The sequence below is a fragment of the Manis pentadactyla genome, chromosome 1 (assembly GCF_030020395.1).
Source record: "Manis pentadactyla isolate mManPen7 chromosome 1, mManPen7.hap1, whole genome shotgun sequence".
Taxonomy (NCBI): domain Eukaryota; kingdom Metazoa; phylum Chordata; class Mammalia; order Pholidota; family Manidae; genus Manis; species Manis pentadactyla.
In genome coordinates, this window is record NC_080019.1 from 24784942 (window position 1) to 24809455 (window position 24514).

At 35.9% G+C, this 24514-nt stretch overlaps 1 protein-coding gene across 12 annotated transcripts in view; it reads left to right on the top strand.

The window, feature by feature from the left end:
• TRIM2 (tripartite motif containing 2) overlaps positions 1 to 23094 on the top strand; it is a 165791-nt gene extending 142697 nt beyond the window's left edge. For 11 of the 12 annotated variants that reach the window (XM_036887989.2, XM_036887991.2, XM_036887980.2 and 8 more), the window contains 6 exons: positions 1245 to 1348; positions 1604 to 1771; positions 7273 to 7453; positions 8524 to 8594; positions 11624 to 11764; positions 18661 to 23094. In XM_036887989.2, coding sequence (XP_036743884.2) covers positions 1245 to 1348; positions 1604 to 1771; positions 7273 to 7453; positions 8524 to 8594; positions 11624 to 11764; positions 18661 to 18813 — 818 coding nt within the window. In that variant the 3' untranslated portion in view covers positions 18814 to 23094. The remainder of the gene's footprint in view (positions 1 to 1244; positions 1349 to 1603; positions 1772 to 7272; positions 7454 to 8523; positions 8595 to 11623; positions 11765 to 18660) is intronic. The other variant, XM_036887981.2, reaches the window with a different exon arrangement.
• Positions 23095 to 24514: the final 1420 nt, after the last annotated feature.

A 24514-nucleotide genomic window follows, 5' to 3' on the forward strand; every position in this document is an offset into this window, starting at 1 on the left:
CAGAACTGTTTCCTCCAAGACACAGAAGATGTTCTTGTGAGATTCTGGATGTCAAATTTTTCTTTCACATTAGTAAGAGTAGATGAGATATAGAGGTGGTGAGTAAACTTGATAGAACTCAGGATTTCAATAAAACAACTGCCCTGTGGATGTGGTGAGAACCAGGTAATCTAAGGTAGTTCTGCCTAGGATTCTGTTGGTGTTAGTCTGAGTTTAATTCAATCACCAATTTTAGTTTTTTAGTTTCTAAACCTGAAAATATGTTTCAGAAAAGTTTAACTATTCCTTAGCAGTGCTTAAATGTGTGTTAGACATTAGCTACCATCAGCGTGCTTTTGTCTGCTCTTTCCTAAGGCACTGCATTGAGGTCTTAAAACCAAAATATCAAATTGCTCTTTTGATTATAAATGAAATTATAAAACTGAGGCTTAGCTTTCTGTCTCTATGAAAATTTAAACTTCCTTCCTGATCATTACTGATCAAAGTTTATTCTGTTCCCATCCATTAATATTCATACATTAATTGATAAGCTGTAAACACTTATTTTGAAACAAAAACAGATATCTGTGAACCCATAGACACTTTGGCATTTTCCCCCTCCTGCTTCATCTCTCCCGTAAAAAAGTCTAGTACAGATGAGAATATCACTTATCTTAATTCATTTTCTTTTGCCTTTCTTATTTATTTAATCTAGATAGCACTCTGTTGGGATAACTTTTACATTATTGGGAAGAAGATACAACTTATCAGATACTGGGTCTCTGAAAATAATGCATAAGTAAATACAGCATATGAAAATCAGCCTGTTAGTTTTATAGCATCTGTGGCTTTATGGTTTATTAAATGTACTGAAAACCAAGATTCTTCTAAGAAGCTCCTTCAAGTCAGGTTTCTTCTAAGAGCTGCTGAATGAATGGGTGGGATTTTGGCAAACTCTAAATTAAGGCCCTCTCCTTGTGCATATCCTCAGTTGCAGTATTCGTTTTTATTATTGTGTCTTTGTGGAGGCTAAATATATTTTAATTGGCATTTCCCTAAAAAAATTAATTTTGCAAAGACTTTATTGGTCTGTAAGAGAAGTTTAGTAGCATATGAATTAGGGTGGGTTCCCTTTTTTTAAGTATAATCTAAAAACAGTACATTCTCAGGTTGCCTGTGGAAACCTGAATAACTCTTCTGTTTCAACTGGGAACTGTATTTTTCTGTCGCTTAAGTTCTGTGTTTTTTTTACCATTTATTTTTAGGTACCAAAGGAAGAAATAAAGGAGAATTTACAAATCTTCAAGGGGTAGCTGCCTCTACAAGTGGAAAGATACTGATTGCAGACAGTAACAACCAGTGTGTGCAGGTATGGCCTCTGACTGTATTCTTTTAACCATTTGCATTGATAAAATAGGAGGCACAGTTGCCTATCTTCCTACTTACAATTAAAGATACATGGTACAAAGAAGGAAAGGAGAGCTTATCGTGGGTGTAGAGACTTTTCTTCACACAGAATTTGCGTGTTCTGACCTGTAGTACGTGTGACAAATGTTTCTCACCTATTTCTTCCTCACTAACTTATGTGCTAGTTCACATCTCAATGAACGCATTTGTTTTACAGATATTTTCCAATGATGGCCAGTTCAAAAGTCGTTTTGGCATCCGAGGACGCTCTCCCGGGCAGCTGCAGCGGCCCACAGGAGTAGCTGTGCATCCCAGTGGGGACATAATCATTGCAGACTATGATAATAAGTGGGTTAGCATTTTCTCTTCAGATGGGAAGTTCAAGGTAAGATTAGCTACCATTTGACCACTAAACAGTGGAAAGAATAGGGAAGCCAAGATAAAATTGTCTTGTTCTTTTTTGAGGTCCAATAAGCTATTCAGTATTTTTTCACATGCAGACGTCTTGACCTTGTTACATCTAAGGTTTATGAAGTGAGAGTAGCAATGATATTGTCATAAGTAGATTCCTATGTATCCTAAATATGGCTTCCTTTTATAAAGCAGGATGTTCAGTGCTTTGTTTTTTTTTTTATGCTGTCAGATTTACTTCAATTCAATGAAAAATAACAACCTTTAGGAAAGAGTTATTAAGAGGTAATTTATATTTCCCAAATGAACCTGTAGGTTGTCATTTATGAAGTGCCTTTTGCTTTCTCAGGCCTGTGATAAATGATATGGGAGAAATAAGTTATAAGACATAGTCCCTACCTTTTAATAAATGCCAGAAAACAAGTCAGGTCAGCCTTTAATTAGTCATAAATTGTTCAGTACAACCTGAAAACCTAATGTGAAGTATGTAATGCAGGAATTGGAAGGAAAAGAAAACAGGGCTGACTTGATGGGGAAAAGTTGAGCTGAGCTGTACTTTGAGGGGTCCCCTCATCTGACATACTTGCTGCCACACCCAGCCTCATCTCCATTTCCTCAGCAGGTGGTGGAAGAGTAGAGAGCTCTCTGCTAAGGTATCATCAAAGAATATTACCATCCAGCCCATTTTCCACATTTTTTCACGAGATTTGAGACACTTTGTTCCAAAGGAGATGTTTTTGAGGGCCATGTGCACTCTGTCTTCAGTATCCCCATCTAGGCTGCTAGAGGCTTATCTTTCAGGTGACAACATGAAGTTTAACTCAGATCAAGTCTTCGGAATCCCAACTCTGTGGTTTATTAACTGTTTGATCTTCAGCAAATTATATAACTTCCTTGAGCCTTGATAGTCTCATAGTTCAAATTTGGATTGTAAAACTCTACCTCATAGGATTTTGGTAAGGATTAAATGAGATTTTTATGGCTGGATTTTATATATGCCTCATATGAGATAAGCATCTGAGAAACGTTCTTTTTCAATGCTTCTAGTAACCCTGTCCAAAAATAAAAGCCTGTTTGATCAGCTGTGAGTTGGATCTTAATGACCCCATGCCAGCACCTGGTGGTCATCACTTCCTTGACTAAATGTTCAGAGATGATGTTCTTCATAATCCATTCTGGGATCCTGAAGATTACATGAAGTTCACTTATTAGTCTCTTATTGGACAAATTTATGTTTTCCTTTTTAGCGTTATTGGATCACTACAGTCATCTCATCATTTGTATTAAAATGAGTTATTTAAATAATTAGTAACCCTCAGATTGGAGCTTTTGTTTTGGGGCGGGGGGCAGCATCTTTTCAATTCAGGGGAATAAAAAGCTGTCATTTTTTATTCCACCATATTGCACACAAATCTTCAATTGCCCTTAATTTTTTTGTTCTATTGGAGATTCAATATGATGGCCAGGTGCGCAGATAAGTCTTTTGCCTTCTGTGTGTCTAACGTCCTCCCCTTCTGTTGTGTTTTCCTAATTGTATTTGTAGAAAGACATACCCAAATATAACAACATTAACATGAATAGAATGAAAGCTATCAGTGACCTCTTGCAAATATCCAGCTAGTTTGGAGACAATCCATTTCTTCTGTTACATACTCTAGTGAAACCATGACCTATTTTTTTAAATTCAAAAACCAATACTAAAATAGGTGTGGAAACAGGAGACTTATATTTAATATATTGAAATATTTTATATCTAATATACTAAAGCATATTGAACCAGATGTTTTATATATAAGAGGGAAGGGTTTCCTGGATTAGGCATTTTTCATTCAGTGGTTCAATGTTGTGTATGTAATAGACCCTCTTCCTGGAAGAACTAGATTCTTAGAGTTGGAATGCTATTGGTAATAATTGGATTAAACACTGAGAAATGCTCATACCCTCTGTAGGACTATAGGAATGGGTATAGTAGGGTTTCAACATACCCTTTTTTTTCCCCAGTAGGTATTGATCAAAACCCAAAGGGTAAAAGGATAGCAAGTGAGCACACTTCAGTCCTGTAATGGGAGCTCATGCAAGTGTGATACCCATGACATACACTGAAACATACTTCACTTTCTTCTTCAGTGGGATTCAATAAAATTAAGCAGATCCTCAGAAAGGCACACCTTTAACACAAATGTAGATTCTTTGTATTTATTCCTAATAGCTCTAGGGATATAACATCCTATCTCCTTTTATTTCTTTTATTCACCAAATTCTTAGTCCTAAATTTTATTCCTCTCTTCCTCTAATTTTTTGCTTTCCATCTTTTCTCCTGAATTATATCTTCTGGCCCATCCAGGAACTTTTTGTGACCCCAGAACAGATACAGAGACCCATGTCCACCATATCCTAAAATATCTCATCTTGTCCCTCTTCAATTTACGGACTTACTTGTTGAGTTAAATAGTTTCATTTAATGTTCCAGTGCCAGGGTCTAAAATTATCTTTGTTTACTATTCTGTTAAAGATGAGGGACGCATTGTCAGGCTAAGTACAGTAATTCTTATTTCACTTGGGACGATCTAGTGCCCCTAAATGGGGAGCGATTAAGGGCTGTGGAGTGAAAAGAGGTTTTGGTTCAATATGTGAGTTTTTTCTTCTAGACCTGTGCTGGTTCTCATGACATGGCAGTAATCCTTTATTTTCTGTTTTTATTCTGCATAGTTATCATCCACTTGATATTATGTGACTGAGTCATTCTAAGTAACAGCTAGTGATAGTTAGTAATAATATTCTTGTTTTCATAATGAGAGTGTCCTCTCCTCCTTTTGATCTCTGCTGACATATCTTCCATTCAGACATGAAAGAAGGAAACAGTTTCTGTGTAAGCCATTATGCTATCGTCTCTTTGATTCTTGGGCTAGAATGGAGAATCAGAATCACATTTATTCTACAGATTCCCTTGCAAGAATGCCATTATTTCCTTCCTAAGTAAATGGGTCTCCTTGTACTAAAGAGATCAAATCTGAATTAAAGTCATTTATAAACTCAAAAGAATCAAAGATCAAACAAAGTCTGAACCCCCACTGTGGGAAAGTCCCCATCTATCTCTCCATATTCTCTTTCTCTAAAAACTTTCATGTCTCTGTTGGGAAAGAAGATAAAAACCTGTTGGTCTGATACAATATGAGCTGAATGGGGCGGGAGAAGGAGATTGTCTGTGCCCCAAATGCTGTGGTTGGCCCTGTGATCCTTCAGAATCTCCATGACCCAGGAGGTAAAAACTATAGCTGCCACTTTACAGATGAGAAAACTGAGGTTCAAACTTGTGAAAGAAAAGAGTTTATTTTGCTCAGAAATTTTGATCCTGGGTGACTGGATGAACTGCTATGGCAATGAAGGAGGTAAATTTGGTTTGGCACTGGTTGAGTTTAGGATGATAACTTGTAAAACAGACCAGGACTAGAGATATGGATTTGAGAATCTTACACATCGAGATAAAAGTTGATGCCATAGCATTAGTGAAATCTTAGAAAAAGTGTATTGTGTGCTGGCCCATGAGGTAGCCACTAGCCACATGTGGATGCTGAGTTCTTAAAATGGGACTGGTGTGACTTGAGATGTGCTACATAGTGGATTTCAAGGACTTAGTAAAAAAAAAAAGTAAAATATTTCACTAATAATTTCAGTAATTTTTAATGAGTTTCATATTGATTACATGTTGAAATGAAAACTTCCAGCTATATTGGGTGAAGTAAAATATATGATAAAAATAATTTTTCCTGTAATTTTTTTATGTTGCTTACTAGAATATTTTTAACTCTCTCTATAGCTCTTGTTTTTTCAATCAGACAGCACTGATATATATATATATATAAAGAAAATAGGACTAAAACAAAACCTATGGGGATGTAACTTTGTTGGAGTTAAAATTTTTAATTTAAAAAGTAATACATGCAAGTAGATTTTTTAAATAAGCCTATAGATGAGTATAACATGGACAGTAAGAATTTGTCCTACCACCACTAATATCACTGGTTTCTTATTTTCTTTTCCAGAAATGTGTATACATATCTAAACACATTTAACTCAGGTGGGCTTAGACTGTACTCACTGTTCTGTACATCGCTTTGTTCAGTCATCTGAAAGCACATTCATAAAAATACACGGAGATCTGCTTTGCTGACGTTGTGAGCTTGGGTGCCTGGAAGAGCCCTGTCCCTTACCAGGCACTGTCCAGCTGCTGTCTCCCCTCGGTGCTCCTTCTCCTTACTGGTCTACAGTGACCTGTCTCCTCGAGTTATTGTTCCATATGGCTTCTGAGGTAGCCCCGCTGAATTCTCCCAAATCTACTGAATGTCAGGCACTTAAAAAATAACACAGCGGACATGTTTGTACACAGCAGTGTGGCTGAGATGTCCTCAAGGGTAGAGGCTGGGTTAATCATCTTTGTCTACCAAGTGCCAGGAACACAATGCCAGGCAGACAGTGGGTGCTCCATCAGTGTTTGTAGAATTACTAAGTACTAAATAAATAGGTGCATGAGTACAGTACTTCTTTACAGGTACTCTAGAAACAGAGCAATAAAATTAAAGGTATGACATGCATCTTGTGGCAAATGGGCATTTATGTATATACACGTACCCTACTCAGAAAAATGAGTAAGATTTAAAATGCATGTAGTATATGTTTGATAGAAATCTAATGCTTGTCTCCCATTTAAAAATACTGAGAACTGGAACCATTTAATCATCATGTTTACTCTAAATAATGCCAGGCTTTTAAAATCAGTATATATTCAAGAAATATTTGTTGAGTACCTATTAGGCACCAAGAAGTACATTAGGCTCTGAACACAGTGCTGTATAAAACAGACATGACTCCTGCCCATGTGGAATTTAATTCTAATAAAGATCAAGGGCAGATGCCTGGCAATTTTGATATTAAGTATGATATATAATAATGACAGTGGTAGCTTCTTTTATTTAATGGCTGCTTAATATGTGCTAAATGCTACACTATACACTTTACTTATATTATTTTACCTAGTATATATTCTAAAAATACCCTTGAAATTTATTGGAGTCATTTTTTTGACTCTTTTTTAATATATAAGGAATCTGAAGCTTAAGGAAATTATACCTATCTGTGCTATGCCAGGTGTGTCCAAAGCAAGTGACAGGCACAGGACAGTCTTCCTACTCCTAATTCAGTGGTATGCCACATTGCCCCTTTACAAGGAACCTGTGACCCCAGTTAAGGGGATTCTAGAACACTCTTGGTTATGATCCCTTTAAAAAGTAAGGATTTTATATAAATATCAGTAGCAGATAATGGATGTGACAAGACAGTTTTCCAAGACAGATCATTGTGACATATGAGTAACTGTGCACCCATTTGAATATTTAAGTTAAAAATTTACTAAAACAAATGTCTGTTTTCATGTTCTGTAGTGTTTTAAACTTCATTTTCTGTACTTGTTTCTAACAGACAAAAATCGGATCAGGAAAGTTGATGGGGCCCAAAGGAGTTTCTGTGGACCGCAATGGACACATCATTGTGGTGGACAACAAGGCGTGCTGCGTGTTTATCTTCCAGCCAAATGGGAAAATAGTCACCAGGTTTGGTAGCCGAGGAAACGGGGACAGGCAGTTTGCAGGTACACTCGATGGTAATATGTAAACCCCCTTTTTTATGCTTCTTCTGCTCACATTTGCATGATGTTGGAGCATCTGGAAAACACCTCATCCCCATTGCTGGCTTTGGGAGAGATACTGGGGATGAAATCTAAGTGAAAGCATGGTTAGATGCTTCTCAAGTACGCCACCCGCAGTAAGTTGAACTGCAGTCCATGTGTGCTTTTTATTGGTGGCAGTTTACATTCAGAAGTCTAATCTTTGAATATTAATATGAAATAAAATAATGAATTTTAAATATTTTTAAATACAGATTTTTGAGGAACAATAACTCCTGTTCCCATTTACCTGGGGTTATGTTTAAAGAGCTTCTGAATGAGAATTCTTTTCACCTTTCCTGGTGATAATAGGAGAGCTAGAGTTTAGAATATTGGCTGCATACAGGAAGGGCAGTCTTTCTTCTCTTTTTGGTGTACCACTTTGCAATCACATGCTTACTTACTTTTTCACATCTGCAAGAAGAGGCTGAAAATAGTTTATTACATTTTCTTCTTGAACGAATGCTTTTGGAATTTAACGTGAATTTGCATAATCTTTGTGCTTTGTCTCCAGTTCTACCAGGTTCTGAATGTCACCCAAAATGATAAAGTGTGGGTTTCTGCTCTACTGTTAAAACATACTACCTTTTGGAGTCTTTTTCCCAGCGCTTAGACTGTTATTATGTCTCTCCTCAGTGGGAGCTGCGGACCCTAAAATGACTAAAACATACTCAGGGAAGCTGGCGGGTGTGACTTTCAGATGGTGGTGTGGAGAATGAATTCTGATGCTTCTATTCTGTTGCTCATTCCACTTTATTAGGGCTGCTGGAACTCTTAGCTTGATCTGGAAGAAGCTGGAGTAGACAGTTAAAAGTGTAGAGTGATGCAGAATCCATGTTATCTGGAGCCGGAGGTCTGGCTGATTGATCTCTCAAGGACTAACTCTATGAGTCTTTGTTCTCTCTTAAGGAACTTGACTTAATATATTAGGTTTGGTAACTGCTCTGCTGTTGTAATCATTTTTGTTACAGTCAGTCATTACACATTTTTTTCCATTTTTATTGCAGGTCCCCACTTTGCAGCTGTAAATAGCAATAATGAGATCATTGTTACAGATTTCCATAATCATTCTGTCAAGGTACTATAAATACATCAATTGTTGTTACCTTTGAACTGTTTTTATTGAGAAATCGGTCTGGGAGAAAACATAATACTCACATGTACACACTAGACCTAAAGGAATTGACCTAAAAGAGTAGATTTTGCTTCTTCTTAAAGATGGAGGTTTTAATTTGGGCGTACAGACTTTGGACAATCAAAATATTGAACAAAATATGGTGCCAGTAAATTTCTGAATTTGAAACTGGTGTAAATGGAGATGATTTGAAAATTAAATATGAAAAAGCAGTTGCTTGAACTTAGGCAGAACTTTCCGAAAGCTTAATATTTTGTAACTAGTCAGTAAATTAAAACAAGACCACTCTTTCAGTTAGCATCAAAGGCCTTTCAAACAAAAGTAGCTATTAGAACTCTGCTGCAATGACAGATTATGGGAGAGAAATAGCTCTAGGATATGTTCATACAGGATACTGCACACTTCTTAGAATGCTTCACACACCTGGTTTTCCTTAGAAAACAACACCCACCCACTTCCCCTAGATAGTATAGTATATCTTTCTTACTAGGTATTAGCAGAAGAAAGACTTGACCTTTATTAGGAGCAAATCAGGAAGTAATAAAGTGGTTCAAAACACATTTGTTGCTTACTGAAATGAGAGAATGTTTAGTAACATTCTAGACCAAGCTTCTTGAGCTGTGACGCAGTTCCACTGAAAGGCAGTCATGGGCAGGGCACTGACAAACATTTGTGTTTTAAGTTGTGTGTTTATTTGTAGGGTTACCCTCTGTTTACATCAAGTGATACTGGTTTGCACTTATAGAAGTGATGTAAAGTTTTCCTTGTAAATAAATTCATTTTCATCTTTTAACATGAGGACTTTTAAAGGAAAGATAGTAGGGAAATAGCATAGGTGATGTGCCAGTGACTAAAGTTTGCACTTAGAGATAGCCATTGAGCAACCAAAGCCCCAAACGGTTTGTCAGTGTTGATGGCTGGACTAACTACATAATGATGGGATTTTAACACCCGAAAGTACTGTCTCTTCTGTGTCCTTCACTGCTTCATTTCTCCAGCTCATCCTGGAGGAGATCTTTAGCATGAGTAAATGGAAAGGCCTTGAGCCTTTTTGGCGGGAGCCAAGTCCCTGTGCAAAGAGTAAAACACAGTGGACAGGTGATGGGGAAGGATGAGGGCAGAGGATGCCACCATCGCTTACTTCTAAGGCTGCTTCCTGTCATGTTGTCTCTCCAGAGTTGCTGTCATGGGGTAGAGCTTCATCCTCAGCCTTCCCACTTCCTTGATACCAAGAAGCTGCATATTCTCTCTTTGGAGGACTGGGAGGTGTCCTGGTAAAAGGGAGAAGACAGGGGGATATTCAGTGGTGAAGGAGGAAAGAAACAGAGCAAAGAGGCAGTAGAGGCTGGGCTTTTGACTCTCCTGCCAGGGGGTCAGAACAGGCCTGTATGGTGAGCACAACTGTAAAGGAATAACACAGGCTGTTTTCACACTTCCTACCCTTCATTTCACTTTATAGAGGAATCGTTCATTTAGCTATAGGGCAATCAACGAGAAGATAACCCATGTAGATCCTAGAGTACAAAGGCCACTCCCATTGATCTTTGAAACAAGAATGTTTTATGTGAAAGGAGATTAAAGGGTCAGTAAAGATTGTTAAAACATGACATCTTAATAAAAGCTGGTTCTTGTCTCTGTCCTTCCCAAAGAACCAGAAAGGTAGCTTGCTTGCTTGGCAAGTATGTGGTTTAATTCAGAAAGTGGTCATGACTCTTATCTTAAAGTAAGTCTAGCCCTTAGAGATTAGAAGTGCCTCACTTTCCCAATATACAACAGCTAAAAGAAAGAGAGTCATTTTAATATTTCATGATCACAGAGATGGCCATAGGAACATCTCTGTAAGGTCCTGAGATCATCCTAGTTAGATCTGCACTTAGATAGTGAGCTCCCTGAGTTCCACATTTTAGGAACCCTTACTGTCATGGCGCCTTGTATGTAATACTTTCTAATTTGTTAATGAGTATTTCTACACGTGTAGGCTGCATGATAATAGAAACTTAAAATAATATCCTAGAGACAATTCACAACCACTAAGTGTCATCTGAATCAAGGTAAAGTTTTCCTTGCTATAATTTGTAATTAAAAACATATTAAAAATTTTATTCTCTCAAAATCAGTGATTTGTATTGATACATATACAGTAACACTCTATTAATAAGAATATTAATTACCCCCAGCAACCCATTGCTTGCCCATATCAGATATTAGAGAATTTGCTTAAGAGTTCTGTTTAGCTCTGCACTTCGGTCAAGCTCCCTTCTCTCAATAGGCTGCATTCATCAAAGCCTTAGGGTCCATACACTTTGTTTTAATTAAGGTATATTCTAAAAATATGTATAAAATATGAGTAATAAAGTACACATAATATAAAATATGTATAAAAGCCTTTTTCTTATTCCTTACCCACTGCCACACACACACACACACACACACACACACACACATTAATTTCCCCAAAGTGCAAAGTCTAGCCTACTCTTTCTCATTATGTTGACTTATTAAAATGGTAATAAATCCTGAGCATCTGGCCTAGCAATAAGCTCCTACATTCTGTTCCAACTTTGAATGATCATTCATCCTGTTAGAAATACAATGCCTGTTCTTGAAATTTAGCTGCTTAAAGACAGAAAGAATAATATTGCTGAAAATTACAGCTCTGCTTACCCAATACTACCTTATTTTTGCATAAATTTCATAATTTATAATGAATGTATTTTTCATGTAAGTATTCAATATAATCAGACATAAGCTAAAAAAAGAAGTGATTTAACACATAGTAAATCAGATTTATACAGTGAATTGGGGAACCATAGTGACATGGGGACCTAGTTTGTAGATTTTTTTTTCTTTTTTTAGAATGTTTTAAATCATAGGCCTTGTTGTAAATAACCTGCTCAGATATTTTTTAAATCCATAATGTTGGCTCAACTGTTTTCTTTTAAAATAAGACAATTTAAAAATATTTCATGCAGGTGTTTAATCAGGAAGGAGAATTCATGTTGAAGTTTGGCTCAAATGGAGAAGGAAATGGGCAATTTAATGCTCCCACTGGCGTAGCTGTGGATTCAAATGGAAACATTATCGTAGCAGATTGGGGAAACAGCAGGATCCAGGTAGATTCAAATGCTATTTGTTTCAAGTGATTGGTATTTGTTAAAAGTAAAGAACTGTCTGTCATACCAAACTAAAATGTCTTCCATTTTTCATGGGTTGGGACATAAGATCGTAGATAGTCTCCCCAGAAGTGCCGAGCTAAGGAAGATGGAATAGAAAACACATCAGCATATTACCAGAGTGAAAAATCTTTAAATTGGGTTTTTAACATGTCTTCACAGATTCCCAAAAGGTTTGTGGACAGAATTCAAGAGGCTCATTGAACAAAAATACTATATTATTATTTTTACTAACATCTAACTAAAAATTATCATTTACTTTAATTATGAATGTCAACAACCACAGTAGTTTTAGTAATTATAACTTTGTCACCAAGAGAAATTGGAGAAATTTTCATGTAACAGTTAAAGACACCACAAATTATAATTTATAGCCATCACTACTTCAAAATTACAGTCATTTTTAGAGCCATCACTATTTTTTGTTATTTAATAAGTTGGTTAAAAAAGCAAACATAGTTTCTGTGATGACTGCACTTGCACTGTTCACCAATGTAAGAACTTACTCACTATGTAAGAATTTGTTCACCATGCAAGAACTTGTTTGTTATGCTTCAGAAGATTAGAGACTGTTGAGAATTAGGCTTGGGGTTGATTAATGATTGTGCATTGAGTCCCCTATACAGAATTTTATTGTTGTTAACAACCATTTGATCAATAAATATGAGAGATGCCCTCTCAAAAAAAAAAAAAAGCACACATATTACTAGATCACAATTTTGTAATATTTTGATAACTGTATTTAATATGATAGCTTTCCTTTATAATCGCAAGTATTTTGTTTTACGCATTTAAAAACAGTATTCTACTAAGTGACCTGAGTCAAAGCAGAAGTCTTAAGGAAAGCTAAAAAATAGATTAGACTGAATGAAAATGCAAATGTAGCATATCAATGTTATAGAAATGCAGCTAAAATAATGCTGAGAGGTAAGTTTTTTTCCCAGCTTCTTTGAGATGTAATTGACATACACGATTGTGTAAGTTTATTTGTACAATGTGTTGATTTGATACACATATCTTGCAAAATGATTACCACCATAGTGTTAACTAACTTCTATCACATTAGATAATTGCCATTTCTTTTTTGTGGTGAGAACATTTAGATCCATTCTCTTACCACTTTCAAGTATATCATACAGTATTATTAACTATAACCACCATATTGTGCATTAGATCCCCACCACTTACTTATCTTCTAACCAGAAGTTTGTACCCTTTGACCAACTTCTCCCTATTTCCTCCAACCCCGCAGTCTTGGTAACCCCAGGTCTCCCTGAGAGGGAAATTAATAGCACTAAGTGCTTAGATTAGAAAAAGGGAAGTCTCAAATCAATAATCTAAGCTCCCAGCACATGGAAAAAGAGGAGCAAAGTAGACTGACAGCTAGAAGAAAGGAAATGGTGAGATTAGGATCAGAAACCAATGAAATTTAAGACAATCAATGAAACAGTGCTCTTTTGAAAGATCAGTAAAATTGATAAACCTCTAGTATGACTGACAAAGAAAAAGAAAAAACACAAATACTAATATTACAGACCCTGCAGGCATCAAAAGGATAACAAGTAAATTCTACAAACAGTTCTACATGCATAAATTTGACTGTTTAGATGAAATGAACCAATTCCTCAAAAAGTACAAACTCCACAACTCACCCAATATAAAATAATTTGAATAGCACTATAACTACTAAGGAAATTTCATAATCTTAAAATTCCCCAAAGAGAAATCTCCAGACTAGGATGGTTTCACTGGAGGATTTTACCAAATTGTAAAGAAGAATTAGCACCTATAGAGTCTCTTCCAGAAAATGGAAGACAAGGGAACAATTAATAATTTACTTTCCAATTCTGATGTTCTGATACCAAAACTAGAATAACACTGTACAAAAAAGAAAACTATAGACTGTATTCCTCATGAATACAGATGTGAAAATCCTTAGCAAAACAGTGGCAAATAACACTCAGCAAAATGTAAAAATCCCTGCATGGCCAAGTGGGGCTTATTCTAGGGATGCAAGGCTGATTCAGTATTCAAAAATCCATGTGATCCACTGTATCAAAGGCTAAAGAATAAAAATAATATGATAATATCTACATCATTTGATACAGAAAAAGTATTTGACAAAATTTAGTACCCATTCATGATTTTTTTTAAATCTCAGAAAACTAGGAATATATAGAAACCTCAGTTTGGTAAAGAACATCTACAAAAACCTACAGCTGACACCATACTTAATGGTGAATGAATGAAGGCTTTTCCTCTAAGATCAGGAATAAGACAAAGATGTCCACTCTCACCATTCTTATTCAACATAGTACTGGGAGTGCTAACAGCACAATAAGGAAAAAAAGAAATTAAGATGCTTAAAAATTAGAAAGGAAGAAATAAAACCTCTCCCTATTTGCAGATACCATGATTGTTTACACAGAACGTCTCAAAGAATCTTCAAAACAGTTCTTCGAACTAATAAGTGAATTCAGCAACATCACAGGATACAAGATCAACATACAAAATCAAATTGTATTTCCATAAGTAGCAACAAACATGTAGAAATCAACATTAAAAATATAATGCCCTTTACAATTTCTGAAAAAAATGAAATATTTTGATATAATAACCAAGCTTATCTAGTAGTTATATGATGAAAACTATGAAATGATAACAAAAGAAATAAAAGCTCTAAAGAAATGGAAAGATACTGTGTTCACAGGTGCAAGACTCAGTAAATTCCCAGATGACGTACAAGTTTAACAGAAAAATCTCAGCAGGGAATTTTGTAGATACAGACAAGATTATTTTAGAATTTATATGGAAAGGAAAAGAGACCAGAATAGCTAAAGTAATGTTAACAAAGACTGAAGTGAGAGGAATCACTCTACCTGATTTCATGACTTATTACACAACTATTACACAGCCACAGTAATTAAGACTGTGTGATATCAGTGGGGGGATAAGCACATAGATCAGTGGAACAGAATAGCGAATCCAGAAATAGACCCACACATGTAGAGCCAACCAATTTTTTTTTTTTTTTGAGAGGGCAGCTCTCATATTTATTGATCAAATGGTTGTTAACAACAATAAAATTCTGTATAGGGGACTCAATGCTCAATGCACAATCATTAATCTACCCCAAGCCTAATTCTTGTCAGTCTCCAATCTTCTGAAGCATAATGAACAAGTTCTTACATGGTGAACAAATTCTTACATAGTGAATAAGTTCTTACATGGTGAACAGTACAAGGGCAGTCATCACAGAAACTTTCAGTTTTGATCAAGCATTATGATCTATAAACAATCAGGTCAAATATGAATATTCGTTTGACTTTTATACTTGATTTATATGTGAATCCCACATTTCTCCCTTATTATTATTATTATTTTAAATAAAATGCTGAAGTGGTAGGTAGATGCAAGATAAAAGTAGAAAACATAGTTTAGTGTTGTAAGAGAGCAAATGTAGATGATCAGGTGTGTGCCTGTAGACTAAGTGTTAATCCAAGCTAGACAAGGGCAATAAAACATCCACGGATGCAGAAGATTTCTCTCAGAACGGGGGGATGAGGTTCTAAGCCTCACCTCTGTTGATCCCCAATTTCTCACCTGATGGCCCCCCTGCGACTGTGCCTGTCTTAGGTTGTTCCTCCCTTGAGGAATCTTACCCGTCTCTGGCTAACCAGTCATCTTCCGGGGGTAGAGCCAACCAATTTTTGACAAAGGTACAAAGGCAATTCAATGGAGGGATGACAGCCTTTTCAACAAATGGTGCTGGAGCAATTAAGTTTCCCCAAAGAGAAGAGAAAATGAACTTCACCTTATACAAAAACTAACTCAAAATAGATCATAGATTTAAATGGAAAATGTAAAGCCACAAAACTTAGAAGATTATATTTTAGAAGGTAAACTTTTAGAAGGTTTTAAGGGAACATCTTTGGGAACTAGGGCTTGGTGAAGAATTTTTAGACATGATACCAAAGGTATGATCCATAAAAGAAAAAAAAAATCACTTAATTGGACTTCATCAAAATTAAAAGCTTTTGCTCTTTGAAAGACTCATTAAGGGGTTAAAAAGATAAGCAACAAACTAGGAGAAGATATTTATAAACCATGTATCTTTTATTTTTTAGATTTTTAAAATTAAAGTATCGTTGATACACAATCTTATGAAGGTTTCACATGAACAACATTGTGGTTTCAACATTCACCCATATTATCAAGTCCCCCAGATCCCTGACTCCATTGTGATCACTGTCTATCAGTGTAGTAAGATACTGTAGAGTCATTACTTGTCATCTCTGTGCTGTACTGCCTTCCCCATGACCTACCTATATTGTGATTGTAAATTATAGTGCCCCTTAATCCCCTAATCCCTCCCTTCCCACCCTCCCCAACCCCTTCTCTTTGGTAACTGCTAGTCCCTTCTCGGAGTCTGTGAGTCAGCTGCTGTTTTGTTCCTTTAGTTTTGCTTTGTTTTAATATTCCACAAATGAGTGAAGTCATTTATAAATCACATATCTTACAGATAACTTAGACTTAGAATATATGTAGATTCTCAGAATTCAAAAGTAAAAGAACAAATAACCCAATTAGAAAATGGGCAAAAGACATGAGGAGAAATTTCACTGAAGAGAATATATATACATGAAAAGATGTTCTGTATCACTAGACATTAAGAAAGTACCAAGTAAGATCATGATGAGATATTACTACACTTATTACAATAGCTAAAATTAAAAATATTGATCATGCCAAATGCTGATAAACATACAGAGACACTAAATCTCACACATTGCTATTGGGAATGTAAAATGACAAGCAGCCTTGAAAATAGTTTGACAATTCTTTAAAAATTAAACATACCATACAACCCAGCTTTTGCATTCCTGGGCATTTATCCCAGAGAAATGAGAACTTACATCCACACAAAATTGTGCACGTTGTTGTTCATAGAAACTTTATTTGTAATTGCCAAAACCTGAAAATAACCAAGATGTCCTTTGATAGGTCAATGGCTAGACAACTGCTATATCCATACAATGGAATACTACTCAGCAATAAAAAGGAACAGACTAATGATACACTCAGTAACTCAGATGCATCTCAAGGGCATCAAGCTGAGCAAAAAAACCACTTTCAAAAGATCCCATACTATATGTTTCCATTCACATAACATTCTCAAAATAACACAATTATAGAGAAGGAAAACAGGCTAGTGGTTGGCAAGAGAGGTGGCGGGGAAAGGGCAGTTGGTGTGACAATAAAGAGTGTGAGGGAGATCTTTGGTTGATGGGATAGTCATGTATGTTGACTGTGGTCATGGTTACATGAGTCTGCCTTTGAGATACAATGCATGTATACACATACACACACATCCTAATGTCGGTTTGCTAGACCATATACTATACTGCATTACAGAGGATGTAACCATTGCAGGGGAACTGGTTGAAGGGTACACAGGATCTCTCTACTATCTTCGCAACTTCCTATACATTTGTAATTATTTTAAAGTTAAGTAAAACAAATTTAAATTAATAATAAGGAATTTAAATGTGTTTTCATGGTTTAGGAATAATGATATCATGAATGGCATTGGTATTTTGGGTATAAAAATAATAAAACTGGTCACATTCTGGGAAAAAAAAAACATTAAAGCACTATCTTGAGGTGGGGTCTATAGTCTTTGGCAGTAGTACCAAAGGGGTCTATGATACAAAAGAAACTTCATTTTTTTCTAAATTAAGAACAGAACTTTAAATCCTCAAAATGAAGAAAGACTATTCATTTCCCCCATTTCTCTGTGTAGACACCTGCATGGATCTAAATGCATTTAAAGGCAGGTCTATTCATCCTTGCCAGTGTGGCCCTATGCAGTGCCCCTGAGAACACAGAATGCATGGTTAAATCTAGTAGCATTCAGATGCCTCTGAAGACAGCAATGGCCAGCAGTTTGATCTGATACAGGTATCTACTCAGAAAAAGGACTGACACTATAAATGTAACACTAAATGCTTTCATTTCTCCAGTATAATTATCTTGCTTAATCATCCCAGTGGGCATCTACATTTGAAAGAGGTATTCTATATCTGATGGGAAGCCAGAAGCCAGACAGGGAATAAAGTCCACAAAGCAGTTCTGTATAGAACACAGATGCTAACCTGTTTGTATTGTATCACTAATAGCACCTGCCTATTTACACTGCCTTTTAAAACAGCAATGAGCCAAAAAGAATGATCAAAATAAACCAGCCTGGGCCTTGTGAAGGGGAAGTTTTCCTTTTATTTCATGATAGCAGAAGCTTACAGACCTAAAGAAGACTGCTTCGTTTCCAAATGTACATGTTGAACCATTGACTTCATAGGACTCACTCTTCTGTGAAAAGAAAGAAGAAGATCTCTGATCTCTATTGTCTCATTACCTGTTATCACTCAGGTCCATTCTCATGTGGTCTGGTTGCTGATATTTCTGTCTAATGACTGGAAATAAAAAAGAGATGTTAGGCTGGGAAAGGAAAAAGATAAGGCTTAGAGTAGAAAATAAGGGTCATTCATTGCTAAGTGCCATTCAGGGCCATTCCCCTCAAATGTGACCGACCTCCGTAAGAACAGAAGTGAGATCTGGTGATCAATGGCACATTGTCAGCGACTGAGGCATAGAAAGTAAGGAGAAAAGGCAAGGTGAGCAGAGGGAGGGATGTGTGTCTGATAGTGACCTAGGCAAACCTACAAGTTGTTGCACACATGCTTTCCTATTAAAAACATTAGCATGAAGGATTTTCTAACTCCTACTTCGTCATATGACTATAACTTTTCCTGTAACACTGACTGTATTTTTTACAGGTTTTTGATGGCAGTGGATCATTTTTGTCCTATATTAACACATCTGCTGACCCACTGTATGGCCCCCAAGGCCTGGCCCTCACTTCAGATGGCCATGTTGTGGTCGCAGACTCTGGAAACCACTGTTTCAAGGTCTATCGGTACTTACAGTGATGGTGGGCAGCTGGATACTCCCTTGCAAAGGTCTTGCACTATAAACTGGAATGGATTTCTCAACGCGGGACCACATTATACTAGACTTTTCATGCTAGGAGGAATCATTGGTGAACTTTCCAAGGTTATTTCTGAATGTAACAATTTCCTTAAAAAGTGAATCTCTGATTGGTAATTCGCCTTTAGGATTAAAAAAAAAAGAAGTCTCTTATACTGACTCTATGAAAACTGCAAAGTTTTTCACCTGTGAACTATGGCTTATAGGACAGGAATTTATGTAGTTAAACTAATTTTGCAAATCAAACAAGCATTAAAAACAACTAGAATATTTCAAGGTATTTGTGAATCCTGTGAATGGTTGCTTTTGCACAGAGCTTCCAAAAACAAAACAACACAAAACAAAACCTGTTGTAGTTACATACTTTATTTAACCTCAGTCACAAGACTGGGGATCTTCTAACCTCACTTTTACAATAGGTATTACTCTTGTGACATTTTTTGGTTATCAATAACTACATTTAAATTACTTTAGTTAAAAATAAGTTTTACAAAGTCCTCCCAGCCATGATTAGCAGGCCTCTGGAGTTTAGCACTTGAAAATCAATGCAAATTTCCCATCCTTTCTGGGTTAGATCAGAGATCCTTTTTGTGAGTTCTTCTCACCTTCTCCCTCCTGCTCTCCTTGTATCAAAAAAACAAAGTACATTTTCAGGGAAACCTGAAATTCCTAATGCTTTGAAAAAAACATACACAATAGTGATGCCACCTTTTGGTAAACAAAGAACCCCCTTAACTCCAGATTAATGCACTGGAATGTAATCAAGAAATGTTAGTCACATTTTATGTGCCATGTTCTCACATGTGTCTCTCCCATTCCACTTCATGAGAGCAAAAGCTTTACCTCCTGCAGAATGTCAGCACATGTAGTAGGGCACCAGTATCCTAGGACAGAGAGCCATAGCAGCCCTTTGGAGGACTGATGGTGTCGACCAAAGGCATGTGATTGATTAATGGTTTCCCCTTAGAAAGCAAGTGTTACCAAAGTTGTGTTATCTCAAAAGCATTACAGGTAAGGGCATGTTATGGTTATTTATCATTGTCTAATGACTAGTAGAGGTATTAAAGGACTATGTATACATGATTAGGGTAAGGTAGAATGTATGTCATATATATACATATGCATATAGCTGATTCTTTGGTGTATTGAAATAGACGGCACTCTGAAAGCCTGAAGCATTGCCCAGCCTTTCTTCAGCATGTTCCTTTACTGCGCAGTTTTAAAACCGTCCCAGTAGAGCAAGCCCTAATGCAGATTTAATTTTTGCCATTTTCCAGGAATGATGGTATCAGTTGACTTTTAGTCAGAATATGGCCTTCTGTGCTTCCAAAAACAAAACACAAAAACAGGTCAACAGTAAAAGTTGAATTTGAGTATGCATTTAATTTAAACTGAGTATAAATACGTTTTGAGAAATGTTCAGAATAATTTAGTCAATCATTAAATCTGTCACTGATACTGTAAGATGACATGTGGTCTCTTCCCCGTGTTTAATTTTCTACTCAGTTCTACCAAATAGGATGCCATGTTGGACATTTTCAATAATGACTTTGGGATCTTTTTCACTGAAAGCACCTTAGAACTATAAGAAAACATTTCCCACATGTATAATTACATGAATGTGATGTTTATTGCTTATTAATTTATGATCCAGTCATTCTCTTAAATGGGACTGTTTTAAATTTAGAAGGGAATTCTAACTATGTCCAATTGTCTATCAAATTTATTATGCCCAAATCAACCTCTGAAAAAAAATTTTTTCAGGAAGATTTGCATTTAGGTGTAGTTTTTTTTAGTAAGGTGTTTCAAAATATTTGAGACTGTGCTATAGTTACAGAATTCAGTAACATTTTTAAAATGTTAAACTAAAACACTGTTCCTAATGGCAGTGAAATAAGTCTTTGAATTTAAACATTCATTTTTAACGAGTGCCTACCTAGGTGCCAGGAGCTATTCTGGGCACTGGTGACAGAGTGATGGATAAAACAGACAAAAATCTCTTACCCCTTGGAGCTTACACTCTAGGCACGGAATTTCATTTTGCCATTGACTAACGTTCTGCATAAAAGATTAACTAGACTCTAGACTGTTGAAAAGAAAAAATTTTTAATTGGTCAAATTGATTTTAGTTTATTTTCACAAGTAACAGTGAATTCCAATTTAGATTCTGTTACAGGCTATTGATCTTACAGCTAGTTTACTTAAAGGGTTTTTTTTGCATAACACTTAAATTATACTTGTGAATTTAAAAATTAACCAGCCATCATACCATGTCAGGCTTGATAGCTTTTCCAGAAGAGCTAATTATTCAACATGTTAATATTGGCAAACTGAAATGAAAAAATCGTTACTTTGATTCAGACCTGTTCCACTATCTGTTACTAAAACACATGCTGTGGGCACTCCAGGGAACACTATATTCTGCAACCCCCCTGCAAAATATAATCATATATGTTAAAGTATGGAAAACATTTCACTTTTTGATATATATGTGCATTTACTGTATTTCTTGGTAAGCATATTTTAGGGGGAAAAGTGCTGTTGATAAGATATGACTAGACAAGAAAACGAAATTTTGTCACATTCTATGGAATACGGTGTCTGGTAAACTGAGAAGGATATTAAAATAAGTGACTATTTTCTGGGCTATCATTATTGTTTGATTTCTCTTTGTCAAGTGTACGGAACCTGTCATACATTCATGATAAGTAGCACTGAAAAATTACCCATTCAAATTTCCCTGGGGCACTTATGGCAAAATATTGCCAGTTAGAATGTAAAGGTCAGAGACATTGCATTCCCTCCCAATACAGACTTCCCCTGCTGGACACGGGGAGGTAGGGAGTCACTTGACCATCCAGATACACATGAATAAAAAGCCTTTTTGACCATTCACCTTTTTTTTTTAATAGTACTTAGTGTCTGGATCAAACTTTAGTCTCCAGTAGCTAAACAAGTCCCCAAGTTTTCTTATTTTAATGTACTCTTTGACTAGATTTGAGGCAAATAAATACTACAGGTCCATGCAACTAGAATACAGTTGCTTCTAGTATAAATATACAGGGTATGTCCTAACACAGTTAACTGGGATAGCAGTACACAAGCAAGTGTTTATGGATCCTTAACATTAAAGGGGTCACATAAATGCTGTGGTCATGTCTACTGAGTGAATTGGAGGAAATAGCAACTACACATCAGGTAATCTGCAGATTACTTCAAATGGGAAAAACCTTTTTTGTACATTTGGACTCTATAGTCTCCTCCCTACTCACCAGATTCTGAAAAGGGGGGAGTATTTTGAATTTAATGATTTAAAAAGGAAGACGTTTCCAGGTAGGCTAAAATTGAGGTATTTGCTGCAAACATCGTCTAATTTTGCTTGAAACTGAAAAGTCATAATACTGTTGCATTCTATAAATGTTGCAGGGTTTTAAACTTTACAATTATTTTAATATTTTTGATAACTAGGAATCTAGTATTGCCATAAAGGAAACTAAGTGCCCATTAAAGATTTGTTTGGTATAAATAAATAATTATTTGTTTTGTTTTAAATGACAGTAAGCTACAAATCATGATGTTAATCTTAAGCTTTCTGAAGATGAACTGTGTGGCAGTGATTGTATTGTCTGTGGAGAATGTATGGAAGCTATTAATATTCTAAAATAGATTAATAAATTGGCTATGTTGTTTCAATGAATGTACAGCACTTCCATTAACTTCGAAAGCAACACAGCCTTAAAGTCAGTGCTTCTGCTTTATGACATGGAATGTTCTGTCATCAACAGAGTGTATTCTTGTAATGGAATTATTTATATCATTCTCAATTCTGTAGCCTTTCAATCCTATGTATGAGTTTGAAGATGTTTTGCTTCCTTCTTTTTTCTTTTTAAATTTTGTACATTCCATCTTTATAGGTCTGTTTCATGTGTTTGTGTATAGAACACTAAGTCTTGTGCTCTCTGACATTGATACTGATATATTCTCATCATTTGTTCTTTTATGAATCAGAATGCTGACTGCCTATTTAGAGAATGAACGCTGTGCATCAAAGTGTTTGTACGTTCGTAGCTACATACATAACCAGAATATTTTGGATGCTTTAGTCTACAAAAAACTTTCAATTAATTCTGTCTTGAAACATAGGAGAAACAAGATTGATTCATGTGTGTATCTTTACCATGCACAAAATCTCAAATCATTAAAATAAACTTGTTTTCTCGGTTTCCAGGGTGGATTTTTTTTGTTTAATATATTGTTCTATTTTTTAGTAAAGGGAAATGAAGGAATGTTGCAGGAGGATGGCAGTACCTCAAGCAAACTGTTTATACTAGTAAGGAAAAACTTAGTAAAATTTTTGTTGTTTGTGATGCTAATAATATGTTAGCATTCAGATGTATCTTAAACAGCAATTTGGAAAATCATGACATATATACTACATATACATTTAGAAAGTCAAAGTCACCATCCTTATAATCCTTAAAGATTCACAAGATAGACGCTCTGGCAGTCATGACAGTCACGACCATCTCTAAGAGGTGAAGGATTACACAGGGACCTCACTGTAAATAGTCTTTCGGGTCGAGAATTTAATTAAAATGAAATTCATTGTAATAAAAATTTCTATATTACAGCAAGCTTTTGGCCACATATTTCAAGCAGTACTCAAACCATCTAAAGTCCTCTGAAGGGTTCCGCTGCTCAGGAACCTAATGGTAAATGTACAAATTGTAGGGTATCACTGTCATATCCTTTCAAAGAAGTTAGTTTCCATAGTTTTCCTTAAATTGAGTAAACATTTCTTAAGCGTTACTCTCTATTCATGTCAAAGCTGTCATTTTTATGCTGCTTACCAACATACCAGTATCTTCCCCAGAAGAGCTGACAATAGGTAAGCTCTCAGTCTTAAGTGGTGTGTAGATTTGATGCTTGTACTTTTGTTCTTCTATGAAGGACTCATGTCTTTCTTCCTTGTCGTAAACAAGTCATTGTCTTATACATATGCATTCAACATTTTTTCCTGATGTATTTATAAGCCTTTTCGTTTTTCATTGTCTTTGATTAATGAAAGACATTATCTTGCTGTGATGGAATGAACACTGCAATTTATCTTTTGAGTATCCTTTGTGAACAATGTTGGGACACAACAAAAAATTGTTTTTTCAAAGGTTAAAAAAATCTATAATGGATTGCAAATCTGAAAGAGATACATGAGTTAGTCTTGAAAGAAGAGGTAAAACAACAGAAATGAGAAAATGACCAAACATGACTCTGCTATTAACTAACTGCCTGTTAGTGTCATTGAATCCTACTTCTATTCTGCACTTATTTCTTTTCTTTTAACCAAGAGTCACCATTGCCATAGTGAGCTCTTTGGAGGTGCTCTGAATCAGAGGGAGGGCATTCCTGAGCCCTGTATTTCAGCACATCTCTGATGGCCCTTCAGGAGCTCAGTTCACGTGCAGCCAGACACATTCCTTTCCAGAGCAGACCAGGGACCTGGTTAGAGCTGCAGTTTGTTATTGCTTAGATTTTTTTAATTGGCTATTTATTGTCATACTCCCTTAGGCACTGGGATACTTGCTAGGTAAGTGCAGGCTCCACATGCCTAACCCAGATGGAAAGATTAAAGGTGCATCAGTAACT